This window comes from Synchiropus splendidus, chromosome 14 (assembly GCF_027744825.2).
Source record: "Synchiropus splendidus isolate RoL2022-P1 chromosome 14, RoL_Sspl_1.0, whole genome shotgun sequence".
Taxonomy (NCBI): domain Eukaryota; kingdom Metazoa; phylum Chordata; class Actinopteri; order Syngnathiformes; family Callionymidae; genus Synchiropus; species Synchiropus splendidus.
Genome location: NC_071347.1, coordinates 21770683 through 21792114, shown reverse-complemented (window position 1 = coordinate 21792114; position 21432 = coordinate 21770683). Strand labels below are relative to the sequence as shown.

Here is a 21432-nt window from a genome sequence, read left to right as displayed (position 1 = left end):
GCGGCGGAGGCTTCATCCTCTGACAGCCGTGCACTGGCTGCTCAGCCTCTCCTCCATCACTCCGTGAGAAATGCCGCACTACTCCGGATTTATTCCCCCAAACTAGCCATGTTCGAGCGGACACCAGCGGGGGACTGACTCCGCAGCGCCGCCTACAGTCGTCACCTGCTGCCAACACGGAGGGATGTCGCGATGCTGTGCACACGAAGAACTAAAACTTTGGTGTCGACGTGCGTGATCCTGAGCGGCTTGACCAACATCGTGTGCCTGCTCTACGTGGGCTGGATCACCAACTACGTGGCCAACAGCGGAGCCAAAGTTGCGGAGAGCGGAGCTGCCGAGGACCGAAAGTTGGAGGAGGACAGCGTGGGCATCCTGGAGAGGCTGGAGAAGCTGGAGAGCGTCGTCAACGAGCACATCAGAGGTCAGAGACTAACGCGCTGGCATCAACAACACTCGCTCGGCACTTGTTCAGTAGGAACTCAGGGGCTGCTGTGAAGCCAAACACTGAGAGAGTGCAACTTATTAACACCAGAAATGGGAAAGAAATGAAGTCAGTCATCAGATATTCACACACAGTCGTGTCTGTTAGCGAACTAGTAGCTTTTATTTTCCTGCTCTATTAAAATTAGACATTCCTCTATTACTAGAGATGATTATTTCTATAAAAGTAACTGAGAAAAGCGGGATCAGTCTCGTTCCGGACAGGAAGTTGGAGGTCAGCGTCGATATACAGGCGACGAGCTAAAACACTCAAATGTGTTTTAAAAATACCTTATTTTTAAGTTTAAATAAAAAGTACTTGCAATGGACTCAGTCACTAAAACATTTACCAAGAGTGCAGGTGAATGCTTACTTTTTGACGGTGGTAAATGTCGTGTCTTGAATGTATCGTGAGTATAAATAGTGTGTGATTGTTTGTGTACTAGTGTCGTGTATTGGCTAGCAATATGATAGTATCACGATACAGGAGTGACAGTAATATATTGTGACATTATATTGTCTCCGACATTCAACACATTCTTGTCAATTGTGTGACAAATAGCAACACAAGTCTGGCAGCATGCTAACTGTAAACGTTAGCATGCTGTTACTGAGCTCCACTATGAGTATTTGACTCTTGTCTCTGCTGCTATTTGAGTACTGCGAATTACACTGATTTTAATCCAGACTTGAGCTCTGGCAAGATCTGTTGTTTATTACAAGGAGCAGAAGAGGAAGTAGATTTGCTGTGTGTGTTTGTCAGGGGAGCCTTAGTACAACTCAAAAACACGAGGATATCTGAGCGCTCAGTTCTTAAATATCGATGTAGTGCACTTAGAATATGTGAGTGTATCGATGTTTTCGACATGTTGCTTGGATGTTCTGCACGGATACATGAGATTCAGGTAACCTGGCATTTGGAAAAATTGATCGATTCACTTGATCACTTGAAAGTGTGTTATCTGGAGCAGGCCTGTTGTCAGTCTATTGACTTGCTGTAAAATACATTCATTTTCGTCCGTATGAATCCTTCTGAAGCAGTACGGTGTTGGTCTTTATGTGTGGAGGTTGTGTGTTTCTTGTTGTTTTCCCCGGCTACTCTGGTTTCCTCCCACGTTCCATGAAAGTATGGTGGTCAGTTGGCTTTGTGTTGTCGGATGATTTTATTTCTCTGTGAGTGAGAATATATATTTTTTATCGTGCTACAGTTTTTTGTTGTAAAACGAAGCGCAGCTGAAGCAACTCAATGTAACACCCAGGGTTCAGGTGTGGGGTCATGCCATGTTTGTGTTGTTGTGTTGATGGGGTCCGTGACCCGTCGGTTTCATCATGTCCCCGTCTCTCAGCAACACGTGTCAGGAGCTGGACATTCAGTTGATGTATTGTGAGCGGCAACACACACACACACACACACATTGATGGGTGTGTGAGGGGCAGCTCCGTAAAAATGAATGACAGCGAATGACACATTTTAAACTACGCGTCACTGACCCATTTCCTGGCCTCCAGAAGTGTTCTCCGGAAACAGATCAGAGCTGCCGTCAGAATCTTCCAGAATTAGTCGCTTTAACTTTATTAAGTCATTCGCTCCACTCAGACATCCCTAAGTCCTGAAGCGAAACCACAACTGTGGCTTTGATTTTTTGGGAGTCGAGAAGGCAATGAAACAAGTCGTCTACATGCCGGGAAAGTTGTTAGCAGCTGAGTAAGGTCGAGCCACATCACTGCTCTAGTTAGCGATATTAATAGTCTATCCTGTCTATAAATCTGTCGCAGCGTTTTACTCTCAGCCTCAGTGACTCAACTCATAAAACCATCAGGTCCTTAAAAAAATAATCTTTTCCTCCTCTAATCTAATGTAATCTGGCTCTGGCTGTGAGCCTCTCAGAGGGCAGCGCCATGCCAACAAGTCCCGAGGCTGAATTTACATTCTCCCTCTGTATCGCTGCGCGGATTTTATTAGCACTTCTCCAGCCGGAGCGCCGCAGACAGATGTGTTGAATCTGGAATGAGGGAACACTGATGCAAATGTTTCAATGATCCAGATATACGAGACTTGTAGTTTGCACTGTCCTTGTCACCTGATGACATCGCCGTGTAGGTTTTCAAAGAGCTGAGATTTAATTAAAAGCGCAATAGTCCTCACATCACTTGTCCGACGCGGTGAGAAAAAGCATTTTTAGAGATGCGTTCTTGTGCTTCCAGAATAATGGGACAGTCAATTGCTAATTTGATGGATGCAGTGGTTAGCGCTGCTTGTTGCTTCAACCCACCCAGGACGTCCGCTGCCTCGCGCCCCCAGTAGCTGGGATTGGCACCTCTTTGCCCATGAAGTCTGGGCCCACTTTCATCACCTCTTGTGGCGTCTTGTGAACACAGATTTGCACAGCCACATTGTTAAAAGCCGAGTTTCCTCCGAGGGCAGAGCGTATCAGCGAGTCCATCACCGAGTTAATTTGTGAAGGTCTTCGCTCTTGCAGTGTGGAACATGATGGCTTTCACTGAACAATGCTGGGCCCTGGAGAGTCGGATGAAAGGGAGGGGGTGCGATGTCTCTCCACCTTTCCCATAACACTTAAAGGTGCGGTGTGGGATTTCCCAGTAGAGCCTCTTTTACTGTTTATCCTGCAATCCTCTTTGGGGGTGGGACGACATGATAAGACTCTTTCATGTTTAGTTTTGGCTGTGAAACGCCACATTCTCTTCCAGCCATGGCAGAGGTCCGTCATCAGTTCATATCTGAGTTGACGACGACTCGTATTGCTAACAAGTGACTGAGAAATAAGGTGGTTCAAAGAATAAATAGATCACTTAATCTAAAGTGCAGCAACTTTTTTTATTTTATTTATTTATTTATTTTTTTGGTGGTTGTTTTTGTCTTTGTTTTTTGTTTTTCATGTTTTCATTGTTGTCCTGTGGTATATATATACAGATGTGTATTATAATTTGTGGTTTGTCAGTTATATAAACGTATACTAGAGACCACACTCGAGTGAATTATATACTGCAATGTGATTTGTGTTTTCTATTATGTAAAATGTAAAATAAAATATTACAAAAAAAAGAAATAAGGTGGTCAAGCCGATGGTAGTAACTGATGATGACTTCATCGTGGGTCACAAACCAGCTATTTTGCGCACAGCACCGCCCGCTAGGGAGAAAAAAAAGCACATGCCTGAGACGCAGAGGTGCGAGGCTGCACTGGAGGGGTGCGAATCGGACTCCACCACCCGAGACAGAACCCACAGTGTGAAACCGCTCACATCGTTACATGTTGAGCATACAGAACTGTAAAAACTGATATTGACCCGTCCTACTCTCACAAAGGGTTTGGACTTTTGAATAGAAAAACACCTACCCCACCTTTAAATGTGTTGGTTTTAATGTTATATGTTGAAATACATTTGTCTAATAGAATTTAATAGTACAATTTCAGGCGAAGAACTGAAGTCCAAACTGAGGAAGCCTGTTTTCACACACCTGGGGAACAAACAAATCCGACAAACATATTGTGACAAAATAAATGGAATCCAACCGCTGTGCGGCTCGCTGGCCTCAGCAGCCCGAGGAAGAAGCAACGGCGCCACAAACATCTCGCACAGCAGCGCACGACTGTTATTAATATGATGGAGAAGTCACTTTAATGTCGTCCGGCATCTGCACGCTGCACACGCGGCGTGTCCAGATCTTCGCCGGAATGACTCCAGTCAAGTTGACGATCAGCCGAGGAGATACATGTGCTCTGTTTGTCTTGATTCACGGTGTTGCGTAAGCGGTGTGTCATCAAAGATGCAGCTGCAGATGTGATGTGTGTCGCGAGCGGTGCAGCCCTGTGCTGCTCCTGGAGTCCTACAACCTCCTCCGCCTCATCATCATCACATCAGCCATGATTAAAATGAAGTTATCTGGGATATGATCCTGTTTTTTGTAAATAAAAAAAAACAGACAGACTTTTTAGTTGAGGTCAGGTTGTGGGGGCAGCAGCTGAAGTGAAGATGCCCAGATTTTATGGGAGAATAGTCAGGTGTTCTCAGAGATGCGATCTCTGTGGTGCCAGCTGGGTCTGTCCTGAAGCCTCCTCCCCTGAACATGGTGAGCAACTGACTTGTCTGATTGCTCTACATTGAGTCTCCCAGTCAAGAGAGCTGGAGAAAGAGCTGATCCAACAGACAACGAGCTCCCCTGACTAGTGGATTTCCCTGCTCACCTGTGGTCAGCCCCTCTGGACTCTCTCAGCTCAGTCATCCAGACTCAGACTCAAAGCAGAACCTCAGGAGAAAGAAGTCTAGGCCTCTGTACTTTGACTGCTGCACCTGCAACCCAACCTCACACAAATGTTGGAACAAGGACGGATTATTAATGTTCTTTTTTGACTCAGCTTTGATGAAGTATTGATGAGTGAACCGGTATCGTAAATTCTTCATCATAACAAAGCCGTTTTCCCTTAACAATCCTCATCTCTCCCTGTTCCTGCTGACGACTTCAGCTCCCAGAATCCTTCTTGATCACAGACAAGTCGAGGTGTGAAAGCCTGAAACCGGTTCTCGGAGGTGAGGGAGTGTCACCTTCCTCAGATCCAAATGAGATTTCTGTGTGCTCATCTTTTCACACCGCAGCAGCTCGTTTTCTGAGACAGAGATGTTTAAATATTAAAGTCCAGTGAGGATGTGTGAGGTTTTAACCGCCGCACATGACCTAGGTGTCGACAGCAAACGGGACGTTGTGAGCACCTGCCTGACTGAATCCAACTGGGTTCAACGCACTTAATCGCAATTAAAACCAGTGAATAACTATCAATCACTTCGACCACCGCGGACATTTCCCGCATCTTATTTATTGTTCATGACGTCTCTCTCTTGACCTCTGACCCGCCTGTGAGTCAACAAGTCAAATGAAATCTGCGCAGTGACGGAGCAGTGACAGGAGACTGATTCAGCGCATCAGTCAACTTGCATAAAAGCCAGTCCGTCAAGCTTTCCCCCCGAAAAGGCGACGGATAAAGAGGATTTGAAAAGCATCAGGGATTATGACCATGAGGTTTGTCTGCAGGATGGAATTCAAAATGAACTATAAGAAGTGAATCTTCTTAACTCCTGCTGTCGAGTCTGGAATATATGTGATGGTTTGGGTCTGTGGCTTGAGACGAGCCAGCTCAACAGCAGGTTGCTCACTGTTGACTGTCGTCCATGCTGGTTCCTGCTGGGCCCAGACTCACCCAGCAACCTGTCAGCTTACAACCCACCTCCTCCCCAGATCCTGGCTTGTAACATGAAACTTGAAATTTGATTTTCTTATTGCTACTGTTCTCACGACCTCTGCTATTATAATGAGTTACATTACTTTATTTGATTTTTTTTTAAATCTCATACACGACATTTAAAATGCATTATGAACATTTTTAATGAATTGAATGAAACAAAAGCAATATCTTAGATCAGAAGAACTAACATGTTTTTATTAAAAACTTTGATCAAATGAAATCAAACTCTCAACTTTTGAGTATTTTCAGATCTAAGCATTCTACTGCTTATACGACTACTAACTTTGCATAAAGAAAAGTCTGTAAAATGAAGGCATACACTGAATACTTAAAGGATGAAGAATAACCTTAACATTGCTCCTCTGTCATGAAGACGAGAATAAAAAGGACGACCTTAAAGCACGACATTAGAAAATAGAAAAGTTTAACTCATAATATCTCTGATGACAAAAGAAGAAACTGAAGCCATAAACCAGATCTTCAAAGAAAATAAGATTTAAATCCTTCATCACCAGAAGATTTGATTAGAAAATTGCCGTACAGAGGAAACCTTGAGTGTTTCAGTTAAATTCAACACTAATTAAAAAAATCAATTCAATAAAACATGAAAACATATTCCTCTTTTTTTATAATGTCAGGTCTGAAAATCAATCTTGAAATAGTATCACTGAGATTAAAACCCCGACTCAACATTTAAAACAATTCAAATTTTTCATTTTCGCCTGTTTCCATCTCGAACTTGGGGTGCAGGTTCTGGTCACAGCGTACTTAACTTGCCCCTCTTGACAGTGTTGAAGTCTGGCACATTTTTTAAACAATTGTTGTATTGGTAATCCAGCCAAGCTAAAGCTAAAGCTGATCAGAAATGTTAGTCATCTGATTGGTGACGTTAGCTTGGATGATTTTGGGGAGAATACAGGACGTCTCCACCTCCAACAGAGCCTGTATGTTGAGTTTGAAATCACTGCTTTAGAGGCTATGGATACGGGGCAAGTGGTGCCGTAGGGGGCAGTGTTGCTGTTACTATCTGCTGTTACTTCTCTGCCCTCTAGTGATATATTTGCCTCCATTTTTCTCTTTGGTGCAAGAGCTACATGAGCAATACTTCCACTGTCGCCATGTTGGTTTTGGAGTTTGACGTTGTCATGAACCTTTGACCCTGGGTTGCCCCCCCCCGGTGGATATATTAGTGAAGAACAATGGCAGCTCTTCTGAAACCCTCTGAAATGCATGCAACAATTGAAGCCCCTGGAAACTGAGCAATCAATAAATATTGCATATTCACAGGTACACAAACAAGCCTCTGAGTTTGACCTTGTATTTCTACACACACACATACACACAAATGCAAAGGGATTTAATTTGGCTGCTGGTGCATGAACTTGTCTCTTCCAATGAGCTAGCAGAGCATAACAATTACGATGTGTGTGTGTGTGCCGATTGAACCCAGCGTGTGTTTACCGACTCACACTCCAGGTCCTGTATTGTTTTTGCTCGGCTGAATTTGCCGCTGTCAGCATTTGCATGGAAGGGCTCCCCTAGCCCCCCACTCCTCAGACCGTCACGCGATCCAACAGTTAGCCGAGTCGCTGATGTCACTCACCAATTTAAAATCCCCCCTCGTGTTTGTCTGAGCTGCATTAAAACGCTGCGGGAGGATTTCCTCGCCACTTTCTGCTGTCAATTTCCCGGGAGAGGCTTTGGGAAGATGAGTGCGGCCTCATAAAGTTGTCATCTTGGTGCGCGGCGAGGACTTGACACGTTGTCACGTCCCGGACTGAAGTGCTCTTCCTTAAGTGCTGGCTGTTTCTCTGTGAATAATAATGTGGCGGGTCGCAGGCGGCGCCGTGGTTCACCTCATGTTCAGCTCCTTCACCTCAGCGCAGAACGTTAATCGCCACATGACAAGACATAACACGTCAGGCTTGGCAGTGACATCATATTTGTGTTGATGCTAAATATATAATTTCTGTTGATGCATAAATATATAATTTGTGTTGATACATAAATATATTTGTCAAATTAAGCCATTTATGCAACAATGCTATTTTCCTGGAGGTTGCTAATTCATGTAGCGTCCAAGTCTAGCGTCTGTGTGATTCATAGGGGCCCATCGTATCCTTTAAAGGGGCCCAGAACTCCTGCAGTGCTCAGCAGGGAAGTCCATAATAGTGTGAAGTCACAGGCGATTTAAAAGGAAACAAGCAAAGGGTATAAGTGGCTTCATATCGCGACCATGTGGCGCTAAAGGCGCCGCCGTTGATGCTAATGTGACAAATCGCAAACATGAATTCCACTAGGAGACCTGTCTACCTGAAGTGGGAAAGTTTTCCACCCCGCTAACATCTTCAGAGCTTCTCATTTAGCTCTGTCTGCTGCCCCGCGGCTAAATCCAGCCTCCCGCCTTCTCGCTGCCTCCGCTCGCGCGTTTCCCTCGTCTCAGATTAAATTGTCAAAGAGTCATGGGAGTCGTCGTCTGCGGTTGTGGAGACATGCCTGAGAGCTTTGAGTTCAATTTCAGAAAAATACGTCCTGCGGCTGACAAAGTTGTTATCGCGGTTAACGCACTTGTGAACAGGAGATTAAACTAGCAGGTCGTGGGGCGCAAGAGGATGTTGACCTTGGCTGCCACATGACTCCAAGACGCCTGTGCCACAAGTGATAGTCAAGTTTGTCCAGGACTGTAGAGTCACCTTCATATGGCGGCCAAAAAAATAGCATGATGAGGAATAAATAAATTATTTGATAAATGCTAAAATAAACTAATAAATAATGAAATAAATACATTAATGAATACATGCGCAATTACATAAAAATATAATTTATTTATAAATATTTTCCTAATTTTTGCATGCATTTTTATCATATATATTTTTATTTACAGTATATATTTGTTGTATTATTGTGCAGTGGTGTTAGGATTGTCCACATTTACTTTTTCTCCAACCAAGAGGAGACAGAAATGTGGAAATACAGAAATACAGAACTAAATAAATAAGTGACATTAATGATTGACAATTCTTCATAATCTGTAAATATGTTTACTTCAGTAATTAATAACATATGTTGGTAGAAAGCCAGCTGCTATTTATGTTCACATTCAATGGCAGTAACATCGAAAATCTAGTGTGTACCTTCATTGAAGTTTCTTGAGTGTTCAGAGTAAGTAATATTGGGCTGGACTAGCTCTGTGTTAGTCAGTAGCAAACAGTACTACTTGTTTTGAAAGATAGAAAAGCGCTCAAGAGAAATATATTGAAGTTGCAGTATCATTAGTACTTTACCATTAAGAGCCCAAACTCTGAATATTGGAGTGATTCTGCTACAGTGTGAGCTGAATTTTCCCATCGAAGTACATCAGTTCTTTATCACAGACCCTGCTTAGCTTTTAATTTATCATGAAATTAATAACCTCCATCTGCTTATTACCACGACTTTCATGAGCGTCATCTCGGAGTCACGTGACCCGTCGCTCCTCCAACACCATTACCTTGAAAGCCTGAGGTGCTCAGAGAAGATGTTTACCGGTCTGTAGCTGCAGGGCACTTCTGTGAGGACGCGGCTCAGTTGCCCGAGGGCTCTTCTGCTCCACCACTGGTGTTGTCAAGGACGAGCCGGCGCGTTGATCCACGTCAGGCGTGTGAGAAAGAGAGCAGGCAGCACCCAACTTTTCATGGTTCACCTCTCTGTGATGAATAATTCAGGAGCTGATTCCCAAATACACCGCCGAGTATCAACCATCTGAGACTCTGTTTACTGTCAACTTGTGTTGTGATGGTGGACAGCTGTGGTCTTTTTTTCAACTCGGAGAGCAACTTTTGTAAAGCCAGCATGGAGGAGTAGAAAAACTCTTGTGTTTTGAAGGATGTTAGGACTGTGAAGCATCTTCGAGCATCTGGAGGAGCCTGTCAGTTGCTAGTTTAAGTCCTAAAGTTACTCCATTGAAACACCTATGTATCAACGTGCAATGCTGAAGGCTGTTATTAGTTTTGCTTTTCTCAGCTTTAATTTTATTTGTGTTTTATTTCATTGGCATTTTAATTGTTTTCCCTTTTTAAGTTTATTCAGTCGATTGGCTTCACAACAACATTACTAGTTTTGCTGGGTATATTCTGCTGGCCTATTGGCAAGTTCTGAAACCGTGTGAGTTTTAAATCATTGTAAGTCCTGCAAATATTTCAGAGATCTGTTTGAATTTAGTTAATTACTATGACCCCAAGTCCGGATTATCAGGGACTGAATAAAGGTCGAAGACAGGCAAGTGGAATGTGCCAGACAGAGACTGTCCTGAGGACAAATTCACGGACTGGGATAGCGAAGGTCAGAGAACTGGACTGCGCTTGTGTAGATCAAAGAGGTGTCGACCGAGTACTGGACTGAGGACAGTGGTGAGTGGCAAACAAGAAGGGGAGGACACATGGAGGAGAGCTCTGTTGGCACATGAGGAGTGTGTTTGAGGCCGTGAGAGATGTGAGGACTCTGGACATGAACCACTGTTGACAAAGTGGAGGACGAACCTGTGGACTGTGGAGTGAGTTGAGGATGTTTAGATGAGGAGGACAGAAAGGACAGGGAAAGGTAGTGCAGTGAAGGACTATTGAGTTAAGAGGGACTGGAGAAGACAGTGGGTTGATGGACTGCAAGCGAAAATGGATGTGGTTGAGGATAAGAGAGAGAAAGAAGCGGACAGAGGTTTGGGACGGTTGTTAAACATTGATGTCTGTATTGACGTGTTATGTTGGCAAATCACGACAACACAACTTCCCTTTTAAAGCAGAAAAGACAAAAAGAAGACAAGAGAACCTCCAAACTGCACGAACAGAACATAGTGTTTTCTGTCCTTCTGGCTGAATTATTGACGAGCTCGGCAAACCTTGAGTGCAACCGTTTCTGGGACTATTACTGAGGAAAAAGCGTCTGAAGGGTTCTCAGGCTTTTGGAATCGCCTCGACATGCCGTCACTCTTGCCGACTCCATCTGTGGGCAGGGATGTGGAAGAGCGACGACGCGGCGGAATAACTGGATTTTAAAAGCAGAGAAGTGAACGTGGCAAAATATGACTGAGTCGGAACATTGTCAGCGAAGTGGCACCTGGAAGTGGAGGAAAATAGAGCCGGGGAGATACAAGCCCTTCACTTCAGCTTTAATCTTTGTCACCTTGAAAACACTTTCAGGGTTCAGGAGCGGGGCGTCCTGAGGTGGAGACATGCTGGTGCCTCTTTTTCTCCTGATACAGTCAGTTTCATTTTAAATATATGAGTCATTTAACTTTTAGAACTCATGTGGGGGAATGTGCTACCAAACGTGTCTTCATTCAGAGGAATAAATTGTGAAGTGCGCATAGCTTAAAAACAGTCTCAGGTTAACATATTCCACTGCACTTCTGGCTTGGTGTATCCACTATTGTGTGCTGACTCCAGATCAGACCCTAATTTGGCCATTTCATGTCACACTCAATAACTTTTAGTACGTAAAGTTGGAAGTTGAAATCGACATCTTAAAGGTCCTTGCTCACCAACGGCGACTGATAAACTCTGTCGCGTGGGAGAAGGACGTGTGTTTAGGGAACATCGTGAGGAGGGGAGCTTGTCTGGAGGCACAGCGAGCACACTGCACAGACAGGGCTGCAGGGACCTCTGTCTGTCAGCGAGAGAGCTGCTCCCCCTTAGTCGGGGAGGCTTGGACTATCCACCTTTCAGTCCCGAGACTCTGTACAACAGTGGTGATTCACATCAGTATGTGCTTGATTATGCATCACATCATCATATTCAATGTCGGCAGCCATTATGTGTTTTGTCATGAAGAATCGAGCGCTAGGTTACCAACAGAATCATGGTCCGCCAGTGTTTTGGTATGTAACCCCTCTAGTGCTGTAATACTCATGATTGGTCCTGGGTGTCGAGACCGGTCTCAAGACCACATCTTAAGGGTCTTGGATTCCAACGCATTTTTACGTTGTCCAGTCTCTGTCCCCGACTGGGCATACTCAGGATTGTGTTCAAGACTGGTAGAGACTGACTGGCATAATTGGTAAAAGGAGGATTCTGGCTCTTTGTTCAATTTGGTTGTGTTTTTTACTTGGGTATTTATCGTAGGACCAGATGGCGCCAACAAAAAGGGCATGTCAGTTTTTGTTGCAGCTAATTTGGAAGATACCCAAAAACCAATAAGGTGTCTGAAGTCGGTTCATTGTCAGACTGTTTGTTGCTGCTGACACCTGATTGGTTGACCAATGTGTGCTTGTTTCATTGGAACAAAAACTTGAGGATCAGTTTGAGACTGTATATATATACTGACTTCATCTCGTCTCAGACTCGACACTCTCCAGTATTGATAATGCCTTGGTTTCGGTTGGTCTGGTCTTGACTACAACACTAGTGTCGAGAATGTGTGTTTCAGTTGGTCCAGTACTCATCCAAATTGAAACTTGGGAAAAATTGACCTCCATCTGAAAAAAAAAATCAAACCAGCCTCTCCACTCAGTGAAATAACTGAAAAACGTTTCCAAACAAATAAATAACGTGCGAAATAGCCACATGGAAAAATACTGGTGTGCAAGAAGCAGTAAAGAGTTGCGCTGTGTTTTGGCTTTGCCGTTCGACAATCTTTGCTCTGGCTCACAGTGATTTATAAATGTCAACAACTGATCTGGAAATGTTCCAAAACCAAAGAATTCTGCTTCATTGGGGCATTTTGTATGATGCTCCACAGACTGATTTGAATGTGGGCCCCGCTGCTCCAGATGTTCCAGGTGCTTCACCATCAACTCTATTATCTAACCTTATTTTTATCAGCTAATCTCTGAATTTTATTTTATTTGTCACTGTGTGACTGAGGCTAGTGGTGCCTCTTATGCTTGCTTCTGAAGGGTTGAAACTGAAGTAAACAACTGAACCATTTAAAGTGTGGGACTCAAATTACTCACACATTTTGTATCTGTTCTAAATGTAACAGATGTTCAGAGCCTTTGAGGTGATTCTACAGAATGTTCTGGACAGTGTCTGTTCTGTTTGGTTGTTGGAGCAAACAAATGTTTGCATGAGGAAACATTTTTGGCTGCTCTGGTGTTGAGAACATGAGCCTTTAAGTGACATTTAGAACAGATAAAAAATGTGGGATTCATTTGCCATTCATCGCGAGTTAACTCAGCTTCAACGCGATTAATTGAGATTAAAATTTTAATCCATTGACAGTCTGAATTCCAAGTAATATAATAATGGAGTGAAGGTGAACGTTCTCTGCGTGCTGGCGCTGGGTAGTGATGGCTCCTCAGAAGGTACCACTTAAATACCCCCAGCATGGTTCCTGTTCACCATTGTTGACAGCTCTGTTATTCACAGGCCACGACTGGCCCACGAGTCGCGCTTTGGACCGTGCTGTGGGCTGTGTGTGTCTTTGAAAAGAGAGATTCTAAAGCCACGTTATTTGTTGGGCTTTACTCTGAAGTATTCCGGAGGTTATAAACGTTGCCCACATCATCAGGGTGATACACAACTTCATCTGTCTCCACAAACACCATAAACAGCTGGACTCGTCTCGTCAGTCCTGAATCTCTCGCCGCTTTTAAAAGGTTACGATGTTTCTGTCAGCAGCCGTAACTGGAGGGGATTAGCAGACGGCAGCAGCGGAATAAATCCAATGATGGAGAAGTGGAGAGGGAGGAGGTGTGTGTGTGTGTGTGTGAGGAGATCTTGACGACGATAAAGAGAAATTCTGGCTGAGTCTCCGGAGAGTGACCTTTCCTGTTGATACTCAGGCAGAGAGATAATCAGCCTCTGCAATTCCACTTCACCCCAGAATCCTGAGGCAGATTACACAACGATAATCCTGCTCTACACACACACGCACACACACACACTATTTCAAATCTGAGTGCATCTCATTTGTCCATATTAATGTTTTTCTGTCCATGGAGATTTGATTAAAGATGTAATGTGATGTAACTTCAGATGCATGCGAGTGTGTGTGTGTGTTGGTAATAAGAGGTCCACACAAGTATAGAGATACAAATGTGTGTGTGGGTATGTGCGTTTAAGATTAACTATCCTTCTTAGAACCAGTTTTGGGGAAGACACCTCTTTTTGGATGCCTTCGTAGGACCCCTTTTGCCGGTCCCCACAGGGTTAAGCCTCAATTTGAGGATGAAGACTTCAAAACAACAAGGTCATGATAATTCAGTTTCAGTTTGATTCAGAGTCGTGGTTCAGGTTAGCCAATTGTTTTCAGTGGTTAGGTTTAGGGGAGAGGCTGGGGAAAGGGTTATGGAGGTCCCCACAAAGATGGTGTGATGTGTGTGTGTGTCTGTACTGAGCAACAGCAGGAAGCAGATGATCAGTGCTAATGTGTGTCTGTGGGCAGGAACAGAAAGTCAGTCAACACACACACACTCTCTGAGGACACACACACACTCTCTCTCTCTCTCTCTCTAAGGGACACACACTTTCCTCGCTCCCTACAAGAAGCGAGCAGCAGGATGCCTTTTCAGATGTGTGTGTCCGTGAAGACAAAACAGCTCATTAGAGTTTTTGCTGCGTCGTTCCCAGGTTCGAGGAGTTCAGTCATGAACTGCTGCTGCTTTCGGATTCTGTTTTGTCACATGTCTGTCAGCCACATTTCTATTTTAGGAGCCATTCAATAATGCTGCCACATCCATATTCATGGCGACCGAAAGACGGTGTGCACGCACACACTGCTGCTGGAGCCGACTCTAATTACTTGTCCAGGTGCAATTTCAAGGGTTAAAACCAGTAGGTGATGAAGGGAATGTGTTGGTGTTGTTTTCAGCCTGCAACTGCTGAGCTTGCAGGAGGTCTTGTGGTGGTGAGAACATCCGCTGTGTATGACTCTATTTCTCCGAATGTGCATACAGCACAGATCATATGGCTTTGCTGTTGTCCTCATGATGATGGGTGGTGGCATTCCGGTCCTCTCAGGGAGCAGTGGCGTCTCACTATCTTGCAGAGAGGGATGAGACAGATGTGAGGTACACAGAGAGCTGAACGGTTGACCTGTTAAAGTGGCTCAACATGGCCGCCATGCTGGAGAGGTCAGAATAGTCTGGCGTCTGAATGATCATAAACATTAACTGTTTCAAGTGATTTAGATCGACACACACATACTTCTTTGTTTCAGAATACATTTTAACAATTAAGCAGAAGTTCTCATCACTTCTTTCTGCCGTTTGAATGTCTGTAAATATAGCTACCTGTAACTTATGTTGTTTTCCTGTCCACGCTAATCAGAGCCTTTCAAGCTGGAGAGCGAAGCAGGTCTGGTTTAGCGTCTCTCTCGCTGAAAAATATTCACACAGCAGAGACGTTGCTTGGAGTGGCGTGTTAGCTAATTAGGAGCATCGGTAACGCTAGCTTAAACTGTCGTGTTAAAGCTGTAAACAAATAAATGAATCACGTCATGTAATCTTGTTTTGGAGAACTAACAACTGTGTGAAGGTGGTTGGATCTGATCAAGCTGTCGCCGCCATCGACAACGCTGCCCTGATGACAGGTTCGCTCGACATCTACGACCAATGCAGTGTTAATCCATACACACCATTTTGTTTTGCAATGTATAATGTAAATCGACCGTCTTCAGTTGTTCTTGAGGCGTTGACACATCTGTGTTAACAACACAGAGTCACCCAGTCTGATCTTTGTTTACCTGCTATGTGAGCTTCATTGAGGTGTCTGCAGGTAGTTCAGTTGAACAATTGGATTGATCTTAGTGGGACCAAAGTCTAGGCTTTAAACCATGTATTCCATTCGATCACCACATGGTGGATCAGCAGGGTCGTGTGCTCTGTTAGGCCGATGCTTTAGGGCACTAAAGCGAGGTTCGACCTTAATGGTGACAGGCTGGCTGTTGCTGGTTTTGATCTTAAAAATACATGTTTTTCTCTTTCAAGTCAGAATGCTGTTCCGCGTCTTCCGGAGCGCCTTCCTATTTCGATGACACTTTAATCACAGATACACGCTTCCCTCGGACATCTAACGTTACTGTAGACGGTACTGTAGTAGTCGGCTTGCTCTGCACTAATTAGGAGATTAGTCCCTCGTCTCTTCTCCGAGCCCAGCTGTGCCTTTTAGATTATTTCATGGTGTCTGTCGGAGCCGTCCAGAATAACTGTGGGAGTCGCTGGAAGCTGCGACAGACGCAGCTTGCCGTTTTAAAACTGTCTGACTAGCCCACTGCAGTTGTCATCCCGTGTGTTAACTTTACTTTGGTGAGGATGTGAGACTGCTGTTTATGTTTGAGTCCATGGTCATTGGTCAGAGAGGAAGTGTGTCTGGGTCGTGGGTCTATGGCTGTGCATCGGCAGGTATCTTGCAATACGATACATATCTCGATACAGGAGTGATGATGCGATACATTGCGGTATATTGCGATACTGTAAGTTAAGCAATATATTGTAATAAGAGCCATCATTTTAGGGGGCAAAATCAGGTAATGCAGTACAAAATTATGCACAAGATAACAAGTTTATTGTTATGATATCAGTCCAATTAGACTATCAGTAACTTCATCACTCCAGCCAAGGAACAAAATAAGCCACCATCAAAAAGGGAAACGTTTTTTATTGATATAGCTCACTTAAAATATCCAACAACATCACACAATCGAGTATTACGATATTTCAGCAAAAATGTTAAAAACTATTGCAATATTTGTGATATTTTCTAACACCCCCTCATCGTGACCCCTGCAGGGGGTTGCATATTCAAGCAGTGGTGTGGAGGTTTTGTTTGGTTTGACTTGGACCTCCTTCACTGCAAAGCCACAGACATTCACAGAGCAGGTCAAGTAAAAAGAGCACACGCACAATGTCAACTCGGATGAACTGGAGCTTGGTTCTGTTTGGACCTGGAACGTAACACGATTTGTGCTTGAGAGTAAACTCGGGGCTTCTGGATATTTAGGTCACTTTTATGCTCAACCTTTCACTGAACTTTATTTTGGTGATAGAAGCAGGAGGCTGCAGTCAGATGCGATCAGAATTGTTGCTCCGACGCTCACTCCAGGCACACAAGCAGTTTAACACACACACACACACACACACGCACATGCTCAGCGTTTGTAATTCTGTTTCTATATTAACATAATTGGATGTTTTTTACATCCCTGGTTGGATGCACAGGCCCGTGAGGGAGCACAAATTGCGTTCTGATTTGTTGCCGTGGCTAAATATAGGATTATATGAATCACCTGAAGTTATTGCAAACACACACACACACACACACACACAGCCCCATTTGATTGTTCACAGCTGGTGTCCGGGGTGTCGTTTTCATACAAAAACAGCGAGTATTAAAAAAGAAATCGGCTGTGCTCCTGTGGCATCCAAGGCAGCAGCATTCACAGGGAAGCGAAATAAACATGAATCCATCACCTCAGACACAGGTGTGACGCACAGCCTTCCAGAAACAAGAAGAGGAAGTTGCTAAATATGTCACATTTCAAAATGCAGCCTCAGGATTTTCTCTCATCGTAGGGGGCGTCTCAACGTGGGGGGTGAGAGGATGTGTCAGAGTTTGAGGGGGCGGATGGACGACAGTTCCCGTCACTGATCGCATGCCTTCATGTGTTCTTTATGTTGATATTGCTGTTCACCAATATATCCACCAGAGGGAGCAGCCCAGAGTCAAAGGTTTATGACAACGAGAAACTCCAAACCGACATGGCGACTGTGGAAGTATTGCTAATGTACCTTATGCACAAAAGAGGAAATGGAGGAGGCGGTGGTCGGTGTTAAGGAGGATGTAGAATTTCCACCATTGTTATGTCCTCGTCATGTCTCATTTGAGCTACGTATTGGGTAGTCACTGCAACACTGCCCCCTATGGTTTCCGGTGGTCCTGCTCCGTTTGGCCCATAACCTTAAGCTTTGTAAAACATAAAGAAATATGGAAGAAATGAACGCATAGCACGAAGAGAAGGCTCCGTCCCTCAGCACTGTTGACTCAGCCGTGACATTGTTTCTTGGTACCTCTTGAATGGAGGCTCTAGTCTGGTCAGTTTGTGGTCATCACAGCCTCCTGTGCAAAGACCTGCCTCTCCTCTGACTCCATGCTTGTTGGAGGATGGACGGCACCTTGTTAGCACGTCTCTCCCGTGTCATGATGTACTGAACTTGAATGCACTGCTCATCAATCAAACATGATCTGCTGCTGCGCTCAGAGTCAGACTGCTGATTATACAGTCCGGGGTCAGAGCCAGAAGATCAGTCCGGGGGAATGTCGGGTCTCTGGCTCACAGGCAAGAGGCGCGTGGCACTAGGCTAGCTGTCCAGACCTGACAGAAGTATCCAGACAGGGTCGAGGCAGAAGGTCAGGTTTCAAGATCGTGATAGAGAGGGAACTCTGCTGGGGATTGGAACTGACTGAGCTCAAAACAATACAAACCCTGGAGGAAACTTTGCTGTGGAATATTGCTGTCTGCTTGATGCGTTATGAATCTAGATGATTGTGTTGTTAAACATGAATGAAATCAGTCGGTACCCATAATGTTGAACATTTTTACTTTAGTGAATTAATAAAACATTTGTTTTAGTGTCTGAATTGTTATGCGTGTTTTCTGTTGCAAAGAGACGCTGGGGCCCACTTGCTTATCTCACCCATCTGGATCATGAATTCATGGAGTTCCAAGATCTAAGGAGGTCATGTGGTGTTGCAGTGTGGTGTGGCAAAATCAGTACCATCTATGTGTTCACTGGTGCCTCTGACAAGTACAAGTACAATTTGGAGTACACTGGAATGTGTGTGTGAATGGTAGTTCATGTCTGTGTGCCAATAGGAGACCTCTTCAGGGTGTCCTATGCCTCTTGCCCTAGGTACCTGGGGTGGGTTCCAGCCCACTAGAAGATGAATTAATGAACATAACACACAATATTTCGATGAATCTTTGGTGGTGTTCAGATGGACAGGAAGTTCTAATTTCTAGTTTGTTTTGTTAGCATCTTTAGGACTAACACAACCATAAAGGAAGACAATAGCAATAAACTAAGTTTGCGAACGTTAACTTACTAGCATTCACCCATAAAAGTCTGTTTCTACTTTTCCTCTAATCTCAGCTTTGTTTTGGCATGTGTTGTTGGATTCGTGTTGAGAAAAGTTTCCGATGTTCTTTGAAGAATTCCTTGTTCACGTTCTCTTCACTGAAGAAGCAAGAAAAGCTCTTGATCATTAAAGATCCTCCAGAGAGCAAGAACTTCTGTTATTTATTTTTTGGTGTCTGTGTTTTCGTGGAAGATCAAAGGATCCAAATGCAGAATATGATGCGGTTGTCATGGGAACTATAGAACTTTCATTCCTGGTGCGGACTCGCTTCACCCGTTGACAAAATGCTAACATGATAAATATAGCTGAATCTAATGCTGAATCAAATCGCTGTGACTAAATGGTGATATTAGAGGAGATTTGTGTTAAACCTCATATAATGAGTGCAAGTGCGGTGACCGCCTCCAAACACAGCGCTGCTCCACTTTTCATTAGATCACCTAAATTAAACTCACCTGTCCCTGAGGTGCTGCAAGAACAAGGCATCTGCTGGAACGAAAGCCTAATCTACAATGGAGTGACACAGTTGAGCGCTGTTTTTGGGAGGTTAGAGTGATAAACACACACATCTGGAGAGAGTGATTAGCAGCGTTGTGTTTATCATCACAAGCTGATGGAAAGATAAGGGAAGTAGCTTGTGTGGTCGCTAACTCGGGAAGGAAACACGCTGAGGAATACTTGCTTTGGGAAATCTGTTTAGACTTCCAACTGTTGGAGGAAATGATGACAACAGTGATGAGTAGTGTATCTACCGCGCAGCAACACATCATCACTGATGTTGTTTTGCCAAAAAAAGTTAACATTTGAAGCCCTGTTCCTGTTTCTGTCCAAGTGCTGTTCTAAGGTAAGTAAAGTACGTTTTTTTAAAAACTATTTTAGTTTCTGGTTTTTGTCTGTAACAGTGTGTAGCTCCTGATTTTTTGCCCAAAAATGTGGCCCTTACCCATTTCTGTCCAAGTGTCTTGGAATTGTCCAATATGTTTTAACTTTGAATAGCGTGTTATGTTGTGTACTCTTACTTAACATCTGGCTCGTTGGTCTAGGGGTATGATTCTCGCTTAGGGTGCGAGAGGTCCTGGGTTCAAATCCCGGACGAGCCCTAATTTTGGTAAGAAACCGTCCGTCTGTTTGAACAGCTGGTTTGTCCAGTTCCTCTCAATCCTCTTTTGTGATGTTTGTGGACGAACCTAGTGTTCCGTTAAAGAACTGCGGGGCTTCTGGTGGGAAGCAGCTCCAGAGGAATCTGTGATTATGTTTGGCTAAATGGGCCTGATATTCGGAGGTATGTCTGTTTGGTGGACTCTGGGAGGAAGAGGAGTTTAATGTCGATGGCACGACATAGAGAAGTGACAGACGGGGGGACGCCAGTGGGACGCCAGCGGGCCGGGATTGTCTTGAAGGCAGAGCAGCTGATTGATAGAATGAGAACGAGGCTGCCGTCCTGCGCCAGTGTCACATCGCTGAGGAAGAACCCTTCGAGCGGCGCGCTGTGTGTCCTGCTGCCTGCGAGTGTGTAGTGAGCGTGTGACCGTGCATCTGCCAGCTGAGTCCAATCGGACTCGGCGAGGGCTTTTAGCTCATGCCCAGTCGAGCTCATCAACACACCAGCTGATCCACGCTGAGTCACACTTTTTTCTGTAACAAGCCCAAAACACCCGCTGCCCATAACACACTCATTAGCGTGTCTGCTTTATTCCCAGCGACCCGGAGCTAATTCAACCGGCCCCTCGGTTGGATTTCATTCGCTCGTCCCAAAAGCCCCTGAAACCACCCCAATATGACATCCTCTTCTTTTAATTCAGTTTGTCTGAGACACTGCTTGTTTGCCTTCTGTAAACTCAACTTGTGATGAAAGCACATCCTTTCTGTGTGGAGTTGTGCGTGTTCCCTCCTGGCACTCTGGTTTCCTCCCGCAGTCCAAAAACATGCAGAGATTAATTGATGGCCCTAAAGGTTTCCTGTGATGGAACTGTCCCCTACCTCTTCACCAAGTAGCTGGAATGAACCCTAAAGTCCTGGTCAGATCAACTGGACTGGCCAATTTTAAACTGACATTGAAGGAAATCTGTATGTCGAAACTTAGATTCTGCCACTGGTTGAGTGCCAGTTCTGCTTTTTTCAACAACGGATAGAAGTCACTGCTTACACAGATTTGTATGTGGTCGGACAGTAATTCAACACTGGTGGACACAATCCAACCGAATAAACATCTAAACATTGTTTCAATCTCTGTGTAAACGGCACCTTGAACATGAGTTCAGAACTGCTCCACAGAGAGGAGCTACAGGGGTTGTATGTCTTATCAGATGGTCATCTGGATGCCTCTCTAGTGAGGTGTTCGTGAGACACTGCGACAAGGCAGTCTGGGCCTCTTCATGTTGGCTGCCGGCTCCACCACCTGGATAAAAATGCAAGGATAGATTACTTATCTCACTTATCTATCCAAATAACGCAAATCCTTTCTACCAAAAACTAGAAGCTAGACCATAACAGGGAATTTGTTTTAACTGCACGCTATTTTTCTACACGTCCCCCTCTTTTTAAAACTGGGAGTTTGGGGTTTGTGTTTGCATCTCACACACTTGCATTGTTTCAATGTTTTAAGCAGAGAAGTCAAAGTAAGTCTGTTGCAGGGATGAG

General features: G+C 44.4%; 1 protein-coding gene and 1 non-coding gene across 7 annotated transcripts in view; both read left to right on the top strand.

Annotated features, from left to right (window-relative positions):
• Positions 1-23: 23 nt before the first annotated feature.
• LOC128770386 (polypeptide N-acetylgalactosaminyltransferase 18-like) overlaps positions 24-21432 on the top strand; it is a 59444-nt gene continuing 38035 nt past the window's right edge. For all 6 annotated transcript variants that reach the window (XM_053884786.1, XM_053884785.1, XM_053884789.1 and 3 more), the window contains exon 1: positions 24-424. In XM_053884786.1, the coding sequence (XP_053740761.1) occupies positions 193-424 (232 nt within the window). In that variant the 5' untranslated portion in view covers positions 24-192. The remainder of the gene's footprint in view (positions 425-21432) is intronic.
• trnap-agg (transfer RNA proline (anticodon AGG)) lies at positions 19821-19892 on the top strand. The gene has a single exon. It is a non-coding gene; the product is annotated as a tRNA-Pro (tRNA).